Source organism: Aedes aegypti, chromosome 3 (assembly GCF_002204515.2).
Source record: "Aedes aegypti strain LVP_AGWG chromosome 3, AaegL5.0 Primary Assembly, whole genome shotgun sequence".
Taxonomy (NCBI): domain Eukaryota; kingdom Metazoa; phylum Arthropoda; class Insecta; order Diptera; family Culicidae; genus Aedes; species Aedes aegypti.
This window is the reverse complement of record NC_035109.1, coordinates 66,726,256-66,739,432: the sequence shown is the minus strand read 5'-3', so window position 1 is coordinate 66,739,432 and position 13,177 is coordinate 66,726,256. Positions and strand designations below refer to the sequence as shown.

General features: G+C 37.1%; 2 protein-coding genes across 2 annotated transcripts in view; one reads left to right on the top strand and one right to left on the bottom strand.

The window, feature by feature from the left end:
- Window positions 1–13,177, top strand: part of LOC5574464 (protein fem-1 homolog CG6966) — a 257,589-nt gene that overhangs the window by 146,331 nt on the left and 98,081 nt on the right. The window lies entirely within an intron of this gene.
- On the bottom strand, window positions 9,181–10,032 carry LOC5574465. Its single transcript, XM_001661429.2, has 2 exons — window positions 9,950–10,032; window positions 9,181–9,888 (listed from the first exon to the last, which is right to left on the bottom strand). The coding sequence occupies exons 1-2, from the start codon at window positions 9,998–10,000 to the stop codon at window positions 9,397–9,399; spliced, it is 543 nt and encodes a 180-aa protein (XP_001661479.2). The 5' UTR covers window positions 10,001–10,032; the 3' UTR covers window positions 9,181–9,396.

Below are 13,177 nucleotides of genomic sequence, written 5' to 3'. Positions count from 1 at the left end.
TGGAATATCGAAGGGTGACTTCAGAACATTTTAAATGTTTGTAGTTAAAACTGCAAATCTCTTAAAAATTAATCAAATAATATTTTCACATTTGTTCATATAATCAACAATACAAAATTAACTCAACCTTTCAAAAGTTCAAAGTTTTCCTTCACAATTCCTCCACAAAATCATAGATTCTGTCAAATCTTATGCTGAGATATTTTGCTGAAAGTTTTACTAGATATTTCTCTGTGTATTCTCTAAAAAGTTTTCATGAAAATATACACTTTCGCGAAGCGCATCAAAAGTCTTGCAGAAACATTTCCAAAATATATCATAAATTGAGTCAAAAATTCCTTAATGGATTTTGTTTTCTGGAAATTCTGCTTCAAACTTCAGAGAAAATAAAAAAAACAGGAAAGTTTTTGTTTCAGAGTTCAGAGTAACGATAAAGTAATTTGTAGAGAAGCATTTAACAAAATAACTGGGTAAGGGAAGGAATTTAATAAGATATTAATATAGAAATTTTTACGGATCTTCCTCAACATATTTCTTCAGAAATAAAATTATATAGAATTCTGGGAAATCCGAAAGTCAAGAAAGGAATTTTGCTAGATTCTCTTGAGAAAATTGAACTTCTTGAGAAAACTATTTTTTCTTTATTTATTAGAGAGTTTTCAATTATCCTGTAATCACTTCTAGAGAAAATATTTATGATCATCTAAAATTTTGCTAAATTGACGCTGTTAGGTAATCCAATTCGCATGGTTATTAAATTAATTAACTTATTACGCGTGGTAAAGATGGACAAATTATGGGTAAAATTATGAAAAAAATCCACGTGCTCGGCTGGAATTTGAACCCAGGACTCTTGTATGCTAGACGAGCGCTTTACCAACTAAGCTACCGAGCCACTTGGTGACCCAATAACTGAGTTGGTTACAAGTTTAGAATTCAAATCCCTACAGACAGTTTCAACACTAAATAAATCGCACTCGCTCTTTCCGCGTGTGTAGTAAAATGAGATGGATGGATATGGGTTATGAAAGGGGTCCGCGTGGTCTGTAGGGATTTGAATTCTAAACTTGTAATCAACTCAGTTATTGGGTCACCAAGTGGCACGGTAGCTTAGTTGGTAAAGCGCTCTCTAGCATACAAGAGTCCTGGGTTCAAATCCCAGCCGAGCACGCGAATTTTTTTCATAAATTCATCCATAATTTGTCCATCTTTGCCACGCTTAATGAGTTAATTAATTTAAAATGTTGCTGTCAATCTTCTTCAACACTTTGTTCTTTCTCCAATTTTTGCATGACGCTATTTTGAGGAGCTTTCTTTTCATACTCCTATAAGCAACACTTTAAAGAATCCAAATAAAAACGTTAATTCTAGAAGTTTTGAAAAATTACAGAAGTTTCATACGTATGGTTCCCGATTTCTGAAAGTCCTCAACTAATTTCAAAGTAACGAAAGCATTTCCTCTAAGCTTTAAATTTAGAAAAATCTTACATTATGGCAATAATAACACACTAATTGAAAAAAATCCCCACAAAAAAAAAGTTCGTTTGGAGTTTCTGCAAGTAGGAAAAAATGGTTTCTACATCAATCTGTTCGCCATAGTATCATGAAACTTTGGAGTTCATGCGGAACATTTCCTAAGATGTCAGATTCAAATACTTTCGTCAAATACTTCAACATCAAGGACAAAGAAAAGAGAACAATATGGTTTGTACTAAATTTCACAAAAATCTCTTAAGCTTCTCTGTGGGATATATCGTCGAAAAGGTTCTACGGTAAATTCTTGAATTTTACGACTCAAGCAATTTTTTGAATTCAATTTAAGCTAAAATTATCGAACATATTTCTATAGAAGTTCTTTCAAAACTATTTTTTGTGTCTGTAACTCGTGAAATCTGATATAAAATGTATATAAAGTGATTTGTAAAAAAAATCGTCAGAAAAATTATTGAAGTATTCCCGGAGTAGTTTTTGAACAAACAATGGAGAGTAAATAGATTTCCATATGTTATTTATGGAAAAATCCCGGAATTGAGAAAAATGTGTTTAGTAAGTTATAAAACCTTAAACAATAGCTGATGGAATATGGAAACATTTTTCGCGAAGATCAAGAGTGAATTGCAAAATCCTTTAGTAAAACTGTTATAAAAAATCCCAGAAAGTTTCTAGTGCTGTTTAAAGAAAAAAAAATCTGGGGATATTACTTGCATGAATCTCTTGTGATTTTTTCGGAGAAACCCTAGGACGACATTCAATAACATAATTCTCTGAATTAATAAATTACTCGGGAAAATTGTCAGAGATTTTGAAAATAGTTGAACGTATTTCGCTAGAAATTTTATAGGAATGATCGATTTCTCTTTTAAATTTTCTTGAAGAATTCTTCAAATATATTTTTCGAGAGAGTTTCTTAAAGATAAATCTTAGCACTAAGAGAATTTTCTGTGAAAAAAATGCGGATAGATCTGCTGAGAACTTCTCCAAGTAAAAGCTGTGAAAATCTTGTGGAATATTGGGAGGAATCCTTGGAAGAACACCTGGAAGAATCATTTAATATTTTTATTGTTGGAAGTTCAAGGATAATTTTTCAATTTTAATCCTTGAAGATTTGCCGAAAGAGATATTCTGAAGCATTTGTTAATGGAATCTGAAGAAAAATTTCACGTGGATTCTCATGTGCAAAGTTGGAAAAACTGTTGGTGGACTCTCTAAAGAATTTATGGAAAAAATCCTAGCTAGGAGATTGCAGACAACTTTGGTGCGGCTCCTAGAATTTCTTGTGTTTTTTTGGTTAATGCTCTGTTGTTAATGAACAACTGGATGATATTTAAACACTCCAAATTGTAATGTATAGAGAGCCTTCCTGGAGAAGTATTGAAAAGAACTTGTAAAACATTCTCTGGCTTTAGATCTTTGTATGTATTTTGAAAAAGATTATGAATAAATTTAAGAAAGCCTAAAGAAAATCCAGGAAAAAAATGTTGAAAAATAACTGCTAATCATGCAAATGGTTTTTCGTGGGAATCCCAGGGGGAACTGAAAACTGGTAAAGAAGTTTTTGTAGAAAGCACGGTACAAGTACGGAAATAATTCATGAAGAAATTACCTTGGAAATTCACAGAAAAATCTCTTAAAAACACAGTAGTTATTTGGGAAAAATCTTCACGTTATTTTTTACTGTTTTATATTTTTCGAAGTGGAAACTGAAATTTACAAAAAAACACTGATGGGCAGCGACGTGAGACAAAATTACAAACAAAAAAAAAATCAATACAAACTTATGAAAACTATGAAATTTGAGATAAGTACTTCTGTTAAACAAGAATTTGCTAGGCCCCCCTAAGCACCCTCCAGAAAAAAAAAATCCTAGCTACGTTAATGACAAACATGAAATGACAAACTCGTTTAGATTGCATCTCCAACCAAAGGTGACTCAGGTTACTTTATGCCATTAACCCAATAGTCTATCCATGATAACTGTGGAGATGCAGAGGTATTCTTGGTTCTAGTAACAGTGGTTGCTTTACAGGCTGGTTGGACACGTCAGGAGTTAATCATCACTGCTAACCTCCTTTTCCCGATCAGCCTAGCTAGCCGCGTAGTGTCGGTAGCGATTTTTTCAATTGGCTAAGAATTAACACTAGGGACTGCCTGTTCCGGTGGTAAAAATCCACCACTCAGGTGACCCCATATTCATGGTGTGATGCAGTTTTATACTTACCGTGCCTAGGATTGAATGGTTTGGGGGGGTCTAAATAAAACCGGAGCACGTGGAGTACCAGGGCGCCCTCCACAGTATGATGCCTTTCCTGTGCTATCCAGAGCAATCGTGTTTCTCCAAGATAATCGACTGTCCTTCTTAATTCTCTAGGCTAAATAAGGGTAGGATTATTAATATGTTGCAATTCGGTTTAAATTATCACCCATATAGATTTGCATTATGCGTTTTACACAGTGTTCTCTGTTCTTTCTTGATTTTGACGACTTTCAATAGATACGGATCTAGATTTTTCGCAATCGTTGCTACACTCATTTCTGAGATAACTACCAGAGATGCATGTGCTGTCACAATTGATGTTTCTGTAGGTGACCTCAACAGGAAATACGTCTAATGTTCGGTATGTTTACCACATGGTGAAGCATCCCCAAAGGATGACTTCAAACGAGTTGTCCTACACCGTGTAGGAAAAGGCTTTCCGTTAATTGTGAGCAGTGATGCAAATGCTCATCACATCATCTAGGGTACCTCAAATATCAATTTGAAAGGCTTCAGTCTTATGGAATACTCAAGTAGTACAGACCTTGGATTACTTAATATAGACAATCGCGCATCATGGTATCTGCTAGAGAAGAAGTGTTAGAGATAACGCTCTGCTCGAATAGAATCAGTCACGAGTTGACGAATTGACATGTATCAAGTGAAGAATCATTATCGCTACATTTTCTTTTAACATTCGAATGTAACTTCGCAAACGTTGCGTTTTAGGAATCCTCGGTCAACTAACTGGGAACTCTACATTGAATTGGTTGCGACAAAATTTCATGGATACTCTCCGTTCACCGAAAATCCAAGTGATTTGGGTGAAACCGATGATACTACAACATCCTACATAATGAGAGCATTTGGAGAAGCATGTTGCAGTTTGTGAATACTACCAGAGATACCCCATAGTGGAATTCCGATCTGACTAGACTCAGGAAACCATATAGAAGTAGTTGAAACAAACGCCGTTCAACTGGATTAGATTCGTTCGAGTCGACTCGCAAGGCTTACAAGAAGACTCTTCATTTTGCTGTACCCGGCTGGAAAAACCCTACAAATGTCACACGTTGAGTGAAGTCAGTCGGCTAAACAGGATCCTTGCAAAATTTAAGGATTTCCAAGTGGACTAAATTTGCTTACCTATTGGTAACTACACTTCTTCTGATGAAGAAGATTTAGAATGCTTTTGCAATACTCACTTTCCCCAAACCTGGACACCTATAGATAATAGACAATACCTATAGACAATAGATAATAGACACCTATAGATAAACCAAATGTCTTTTCATGTAGTTACGAGTCTCTGGCTTTGGACAGTATCGTAACTGCTGAATCGATTCAATGGGTACTTAATAGTTTTGCCCCTTTCAAATCTCCAGGAGCGGATGGGATTTATCCTGTTATGCTACAAAAGGGATTTGAGTTTATCAAACATGTTTTGAAAAAGCTACTTGTAAGCAGTTTTGCTACCGGGTATATTCCCAGATCTTGGCGTGATATTACTATGAACTTCATTCCGAAAGGAGGACGTGCTTCGTATGAAGAAGCAAAGAATTTTAGACTAATCAGTCTGACCTCTTTTCTTCTGAAATGTCTGGAACGCATTATCGATCATCACATTCTGTGAATCAACATGATTACCAATCTGGAAATCCACTGTGACTCTTTTACACAAAGTTGTATACGATATCGGAAAAGCATTCGCTTCTTGGATATTGAGGGTGCCTTTGATAACGTGTCATTCGACGCTATATTGGAAGCTGCACGAAACCATGGCCTACCTACACTGATTTCCAATTGGAGTCATCGAATGCTTAAACACCGACATCTATTTTCGACATCGCGTCAAGCAGCGATTCAAAAATTGAGTGTTTGCGGATGCCCCCAAGGGGGAGTCCTGTCACCACTATTGTGGAATCTCGTATCCATATTCAATATTTTAGATATTGAAAAATACGCTATTGAGGAGACTCAAAAATAGCGGGTTTCCAACTTATGGAATTGCCGATGACTATCTAGCTTTGATAGTTGGTATTTGCTTAAGCACCCTATTCGACCTGATTCAATGTGCTCTTCAGGTTGTCGAGGGTTGATGTCGCCAGTATGGCCCGAATAAAACATTTATTAACGTCTTTTCAGCGTTGAGATAAGGGTTACTGATCAGGTAAAGTATGTTGCAGTCGTTCTAGATTCCAAATCCTAACTTTCCTGGGCTTTCGGTCAGTAGCAACGAACCTTTGGTAAGACTTGGGGCCTCACACCCAAGTATATCAAATGGATATACACAACAGTTGTTCGACCAATATTGGCATATGGATGTCTTGTGTGCTGACAAAAGGGCGAAGTGAGAACAATCCAATCAAAATTGGGTCATCTCCAAAAGATTTTCTTGATGGCAATATCTGGTGCGCTATCTACGACTCCCATGGCAGCGCTCGAGGATCTTTTCGATGTTGCACCACTACACATACATCTTAAACAAGAAGCACTTTCTTGCTTTTACCGTTTATGGGTATTGAATGTACTGGTGCAAAATTCAGTGAATCGTAGATCAACACACACTTCGTTGTTTCCACTTCTGGTGAATTGGGACAAAACTGTCCAAGTGATCACACGATTACTTGTCACTTCCCTTACAGGACATTTACCACACAAATCCCTTCATAGGAATAGTGGACGTCTGGCTATTTGGAAAGAAGTATATCAAACAATATAGTATGTTACACTGATGGCTACCTTCTTGAAAGTAGAAATGGTGCTGCTGTATATCCTCGTGAGCTAAGACTGAATCAGTTTTACTCACTTGGTAGAGACTGCACCGTTTCTCAGGCAGAAATATTTGTTTTTTTGTGTGGATCAGCACTTCAAAAGAGCGTAATGTTCTGTTCAGATACTCAGGCTGCTATAAAAGCTTTTGCTTCGGCCAACTCAAGGGCGAAGCTTGGTATTGCATGTCGAACTCAAATTGAGGAACTGAATTCAGTCAACTCTGTAAACCTTGTATTGATACCTGGCCATCACTGGGGATGAATTAGATGATGAATTAGCTAGCCATGGAGCATGACTTCATTGGTCCTGGAGCCACTATTCCAATTTCGAAGTGCTGGGTGAAGCTTCTGATCAATTCTTGGCCAAAAACTCCGCCCAAACAGTACTTGCTCTGAAATAAATTAAGGTACGGGAGGAGTTCTTGGATCCCAAACAGAGTCCATAAAAAATGTGAATTTGTTTAGATATTTATAACGGCAAGTTGTTCATTTGTTTTTCATTAATAGGCATTCTGCAAACCACCGTTTCCTTGTTTTCCATGGAGTTACGCCTCTACAAGTACCCATGAAATCATTATTTATTTTAACCGCCATCCTACAGACAAGGAAAATCTGTTTACCCGACCAATATTTATCCAAACGCCCAAGTCCTTGTGTTGAAAGTTCTGGGCACTTCTCCCTCACTTGTATTAGCCCAGCTTATACAGTCCTAGTTTACTACCGAAAGGGGGACAGTCATTTGTGCCACGTTCGTTCGTTCGCGAGAGTTCATTAACTACAATATTTGCTCATTGGTGGATGGTGAATATCTTACGACAACTTCTACGACGACGACGACGACGACGACGACGACGACGACGACGACGGAACCGGTTCTAGAGATTGAAATTAAACATAATTACAAGTAACTCAACCGTTCCCGATGGCAAAAAGTTTTTGTGACTACAAAAAAATAAAAATGCTCCACAGGTAGTCGAAAAAAAAATCACTTTAACAAAAAAGATCTCAATACTATTGAAGCTTTAGAATAAGCAAAACTTTTGTACGATGTCCGTGTGACATGGGAACATTTCCAGAAACCTGGAGGAAATTTCCAGAACCCCATTCAGTGCCGTCGGTGCCAAAAGTGGGGTCATGGCAACAAAACATTGCCGCATGGATGCTAAAGGCATGATTTGCGGAGGTTCTTATCATGCTGAGGACGTCTGTCCTGTGAAGGAAGATACCAAAAAGCTTGCAAATTGCAGGGGTAACCACAAGTCGAACTTTTGGGATTGCCGTTCGCGTAAACGAATCGTCAAGGCTCGTACCAGGCAGTTGAAAGGAAACGTTTTTATTTTCAGGAATTCCCCAGGCAGAATCTCCACAACATTCTTAGTTAATATAATTAACAAATGTTTTCAGTTGGCATATTTTCCTGACAAATGGAACAATGCTAAGGTTGTACCAATATTGAAACCGTACAAAAATCCTACAGAAACTTCCTGCTATCGTCCAATCAGCTCATCAGAATTTTTTTGACACGGTCGTTTTGAACAGAATGATGGTCCACATTATAGAACATTTAATTTTTGCTAATGAACTGTTCGGATTCTACCATGGACATTCAACCACTCATCAACTTTTACGTGTGACAAATTTAATCCGTTCCAACAAATCTGAAGGCTATTTTTCTGACCTTGCTCTTCTAGACATAGAAAAAGCATTCGACAGTGAAGGCATGATTGTAAAATTTAAAATTTTAATTTTCCAACATACATTGTTAGAGTAATCCAAAGTTATCAATAAAATCGTACACTTCAGGTTAATTATTAGAACTCCAAGTCTGTAAGACTTCCTGTAAGTTCCTTTTATTATAGAGCAGTTTTTGACTTTCAGTAGAACATTTTCACTTTTTTATTGGTGCATCAAACAGGCTGCCGCCGTAGAGTACTGGCTCGAGACCGTTCTCCAGCGCTTCAGCTAGTGCAAGTGCTAGTGCCGAAGCGTGTCAGCTATTTGCTATTGGCGGGTATTGGATTTTTGCATGCAAGCATGCTGCATTCTGGGCAATCGCGTCGAGTGCAATTGCAGCGCTATTGCCGGGTAACAAACAGCAACTTTCCGAAGGTTGCCATTTAACCAAAGGTCGAAACGGCGGCGGCGGCGGCGATGGGCGCAATTAGTTCGACTTTGGGAAAGTTGCTGCTTTGTAGGGTTTCTGCTGGAGATCTCAAGAATTGTATTCTTATTGAGTGATAATTTGGCTGATGAACATCAATTTGGCACTCGTAATAACAATAATAACACATTTGCTTTGGGCAGTAGGTGAACCGCGCCTTTCGCTAAAGTAGGAAGCTTCCTCTAACGGAGAGTGTTAAACAAATGATATGTCAGTCATTAAACACAGCCATAAAAGACGTATTGCCATCATTGTGGACAAGTGGGAATTCTCGAAACTGAAAACACTTACTCTTGGTTAAACTCGAAATTAATTATCGAGTCATGGACGAAAACAACGGTTGCCAAGTGGGCGAAGTTTTTTTTTCCAACTCTTTGTGCTCAAGAAGCATTAAATGAGTCACCGCTAATGAAGAAATAATCCGTTAAATATGAATGTACGCGGAATACTGTTTTGGGCTTTTGATTATCACTTTTTAACATTTAGTTCCATTTTCGATTGCTTAATAAGTTCCATACTACAGAAGGTTTTATTACGGTATTGAAAATCAATGTAAGATTTGTATCAGATTTAAGATAACAATATAAAATGTAACATCTACATTCACTTTGATTCATCTTTTTAAACATAGAACTATATTTCACAACCTTTCACATAATAACACAAAACTGGCACAGTATTTCGAAATCACAAAGGCAGTTTTTGAGTCAATTAGCATTGGGATTCCGACCAAGCAAATCTCCAAAGAAGTTCCTAACTCGTGAAAACAGTCCAGACATGCCTTCGCTGCTTCCACTTGCGCTTCCCGAGGAAACGTCAGACTCCGTATTTCCAAACACGTACGGCACTCCATCGATGATGTTGATCGTCAAATTGGCTACGTTTCCCGGCGGGAGTCGAATCACCTGGTTCCCAACCTGGATGAACGATTCGCTTGTCACGGATGGATCATTCCGGATAGTTTCCAAGGGGACATCCCGGCGGCCACGGCTGATGGTCAGACCGTTGATGACGGTTCCACTATCGACCATGGCGCTCGTATTCCGACGGTTTCCAATGGAGATGTTTGCCATGATTGGTCGGAATGTTGTCGAAGAACTGCTGGAGCTGGAGGAGCCAGATCCACTACTGCTGCTGGTCGTAGGAAGAAGGTAGCTCCACGGGAACCAGAAAATTGGCACTCCCAACGTTGATGGAAGCTGTAAGAATAATTTTAATAAGGTTGAGTATTCATGCTTCCAGCATGAATATTAAACCTACCACTGCGCATAACGTCAACGCAACCACAATAATAAACTTAATGGAAAACATTCTGAAAGGGAACTGACAATAGGTCAAAGTAGGAAGCGATGTTTTATAGTTGATGCAGAACTTTGAACAGCGATCGGCAAATATTTGCGCAAATGTTGGCCGTGGCTGGTGTATTCAAATTTCAAGGGACGCATCCCTGAGAGCAGATGTTCTCAGAATGCATAATTTAGCTTGCATTTTGGCCTATCAGTAATGAACACTGTATTTGAACATAAGCAGGTGAGCGATAGAAATACATTATCTTATAGTAAAAATATCAGTACACTGAAATTGCCGGATTCATAAACAAAACGCCATGATATCATAAATTTCTACGTTTCATGAAATCATGATCACAAGTTGTGAAAGAATGATAATTTTTTCAAGAATTTGTGTGCTTTGGACTTACCGTTTTGATTCATATTACGGACACTTAGGGCCTCAGTGAAGTGTAACCCATCACAAAGCATATTAAATGAATCATTCTGTATGATTCCTCCACTTTATCGAGCCTTCAAAACAATTGACTATCGAATGGTGGATGAAGATTCTGATTCCGCGACATGAATAATTTTAAATAAATAGAAATGTGTGGACTTTTCATGATTCTTATTCCAGACGCTTTCTTACTTTTGCCCCATATTCCGGACATTTTGATTCAAATTTCGAACAGCTCATGGAAATCATAAATAAAAGAGTCAAATAAATAACACAGCGCAACAAAAATGACATTTTTGCTTGTCTCAAGGATCAAATTATGTGTCTCTAGTAGATTTGGGTTTGCTGAATCTGATGCCGTTCTCAGAAATTTCCCAGCACGTCACAATTTTTAGCTACAGGTCGCCAAAGTTGTTTGAAACATTGGTTTTATTAAAGTTTACCTAAATTTTGAAGTGTATTTTTTTCAAACTTTTTTGGGATCTTATCCACCAAGCATGCAAAGGAGGACTTAAACTTTTGTTTTAGATATATTTTGGTTGAAATTACACGATTAAATTTCGATTAAACCGATTTTTTCAACATGCTTGCAGTCTCCATACAAAATTCTTCGTTTCTCTTATATGGCAAAATACAATACTTTTCTAAACCATCAAAAAATAACTTTTTCGCATCAAAAGTATTATAAACTTTGATGATAAGTATTGTTACAGGCGTAAAGTTTGAATTCTGTGGCAAGTTAAGCAAATTAATTGCCTTACAAGCTGGCAAACTTGCATGTAAGTTGGCTTAAATAGTCAATTTTTGCATTTTCAGCCACCAATATCTCAAAAACTAGACGTGTTACGATATTTCTGTAAATGGCAATGGATTTTGATGCTGGAGACAAAAACGTGTTCCGCAGTGTAATTGATATCGACAAACCCTTAAAGAGGCGTCTAAGATAGCTGAGCATTATAAATTTTCATCAATATCTATGAAAAATGTTGACTAAAACGAGCCTCGAAAGTGAGAACTCTTGATTGGCAAAAATTGAAACATTTCGTGTGAAATGTTTCCAATACAATGTACAGTGTCCGGAATTTGAAGCTGTCCGTAATATGAATCAAAACGGTATGTCAAAGAGAAGTAGATATGGGCGAAACGTCTCATATTTGTGAACGGACCCGATCCAAATCACTCATTTTAGTGAACCACTTCTTTTGAACGGTTTAGTGGCTCAGCGGCTGGCAAAGAAAGATGATCCGGATCTTTTGAACGGTTTCGATTCTCTTTGGCCATCTCTAAAGAGAAGAATCATAAATAACAGTTAACTAAATCCATGACCTGTGCTTGTGTTTCCACGCATTTCCTGCATGGTTCCAGCATACAAACTTTATGATTTCATGATTTGAATTGACACTTTTCTTCGCTAAAAATTCAAAATGTAAGGTACAGCTGGCATTACGGTTAAATGATTTATGATATCATGACTTTAACTCATTTCATAACATAAAAATGCACGTTCCTCCCGAATTCATGATTCTTTTTCCTTGTTTGAAGTGCCACATTTTCCCCGTGTAGTACCGTTGAGATTCCTATTATGGACATTTAAGGCCTTTGTGAAGTATAATTTATCAAATAGCATAGCGTAACTTAAACTCAAACCTAGAGAGGGCTTGACACATTCGATCAAAAAAATTCCTTTAGGAAGATGTGAATTCAGCATGAGAGTTATAATTTTCTTAGGGGAGCTTGAACTTTCTTAGACCCCCTAGCCCCCCCCCCCCCCTACGCCAATATCAAATAGTATGGAAAATAAATTATCCTTTGTGAAGCTTTAGTGATATCGAGCTTTGAAAACACTTATATGTCGATTGGTGGGAAAAGATTTTAATTACGCAACTTGAAAAACGTTAGTAAATAGAAATGTATGCCCTTTTTGTGATTCTTGTTCCGGACGATTCCTCTTTTTTGCTTCATATTTCAAACACTTCGATTAAAAATACGGATAACTTATTAAAAGCATACCTTTAGAAGTCTAACCATTGATGGAACTCATCGAACCTTAAGATAGAAGCCTAAGTCAAGCGGGTTTTCACACTTAAAACACTAAAAATACTTATGGAAACGAGCCTCAGAAATGGGAACTTTAGGAAAGTTTAGTAGCTTCCGGAAATGTTTCCCAGACAGGAATTCGGAATTTTAATTAAATGTTTCAATGATACTCCAAAAATATTTTCTCAAAGAAACTAAACATTCTTGCAAACAGTGTAATTTAAGTCTCATAACAAATCACAAGCATTTATGATCATACAATTCGTAGTTGCTACTCAGTGATTGACTGGAATAATCAAAATTGCACGGGGAACTAACGGATGTAGCTTGGCAGTAGCATAACATCACCAAAAGCTACATGATCAAAATTCACCTTGGTAAGTGAATGCGACTCATTTAAACTCAATTTAAAAAGTTATCTAACAGTGCGACGACATTTAAATGTTGAACTATACAATGGTTATTTTTAGTAATTGTGACAAATAAAAGAATAGGTTCTCAATCAAACTGGAATAAAAGCTAATGTCGACACTTCCATAGTTTGTTTAACTATTAAATAAATGTAACGTTGCCTCGATACAAATTAATGTTATCACAAGCATGAAACGAGCGCACCAGTTGATTTCAAAACAAGGCACGTATAATGATTCAAAGTAGTCTTTATACTATAAAATGTATGTAAAACTTTTAATCTAAACTCTTTTTACACAGAAAATGTGTTGT

Coding starts and splice junctions, on each gene's coding strand:
- LOC5574465 (XM_001661429.2), bottom strand. CDS start 10,000: ATGTTTTCCATTAAGTTTATTATTGTGGTTGCGTTGACGTTATGCGCA. Junction 9,889..9,949: donor CGTTGACGTTATGCGCAGTG/GTAGGTTTAATA, acceptor TTATTCTTACAG/CTTCCATCAACGTTGGGAGT.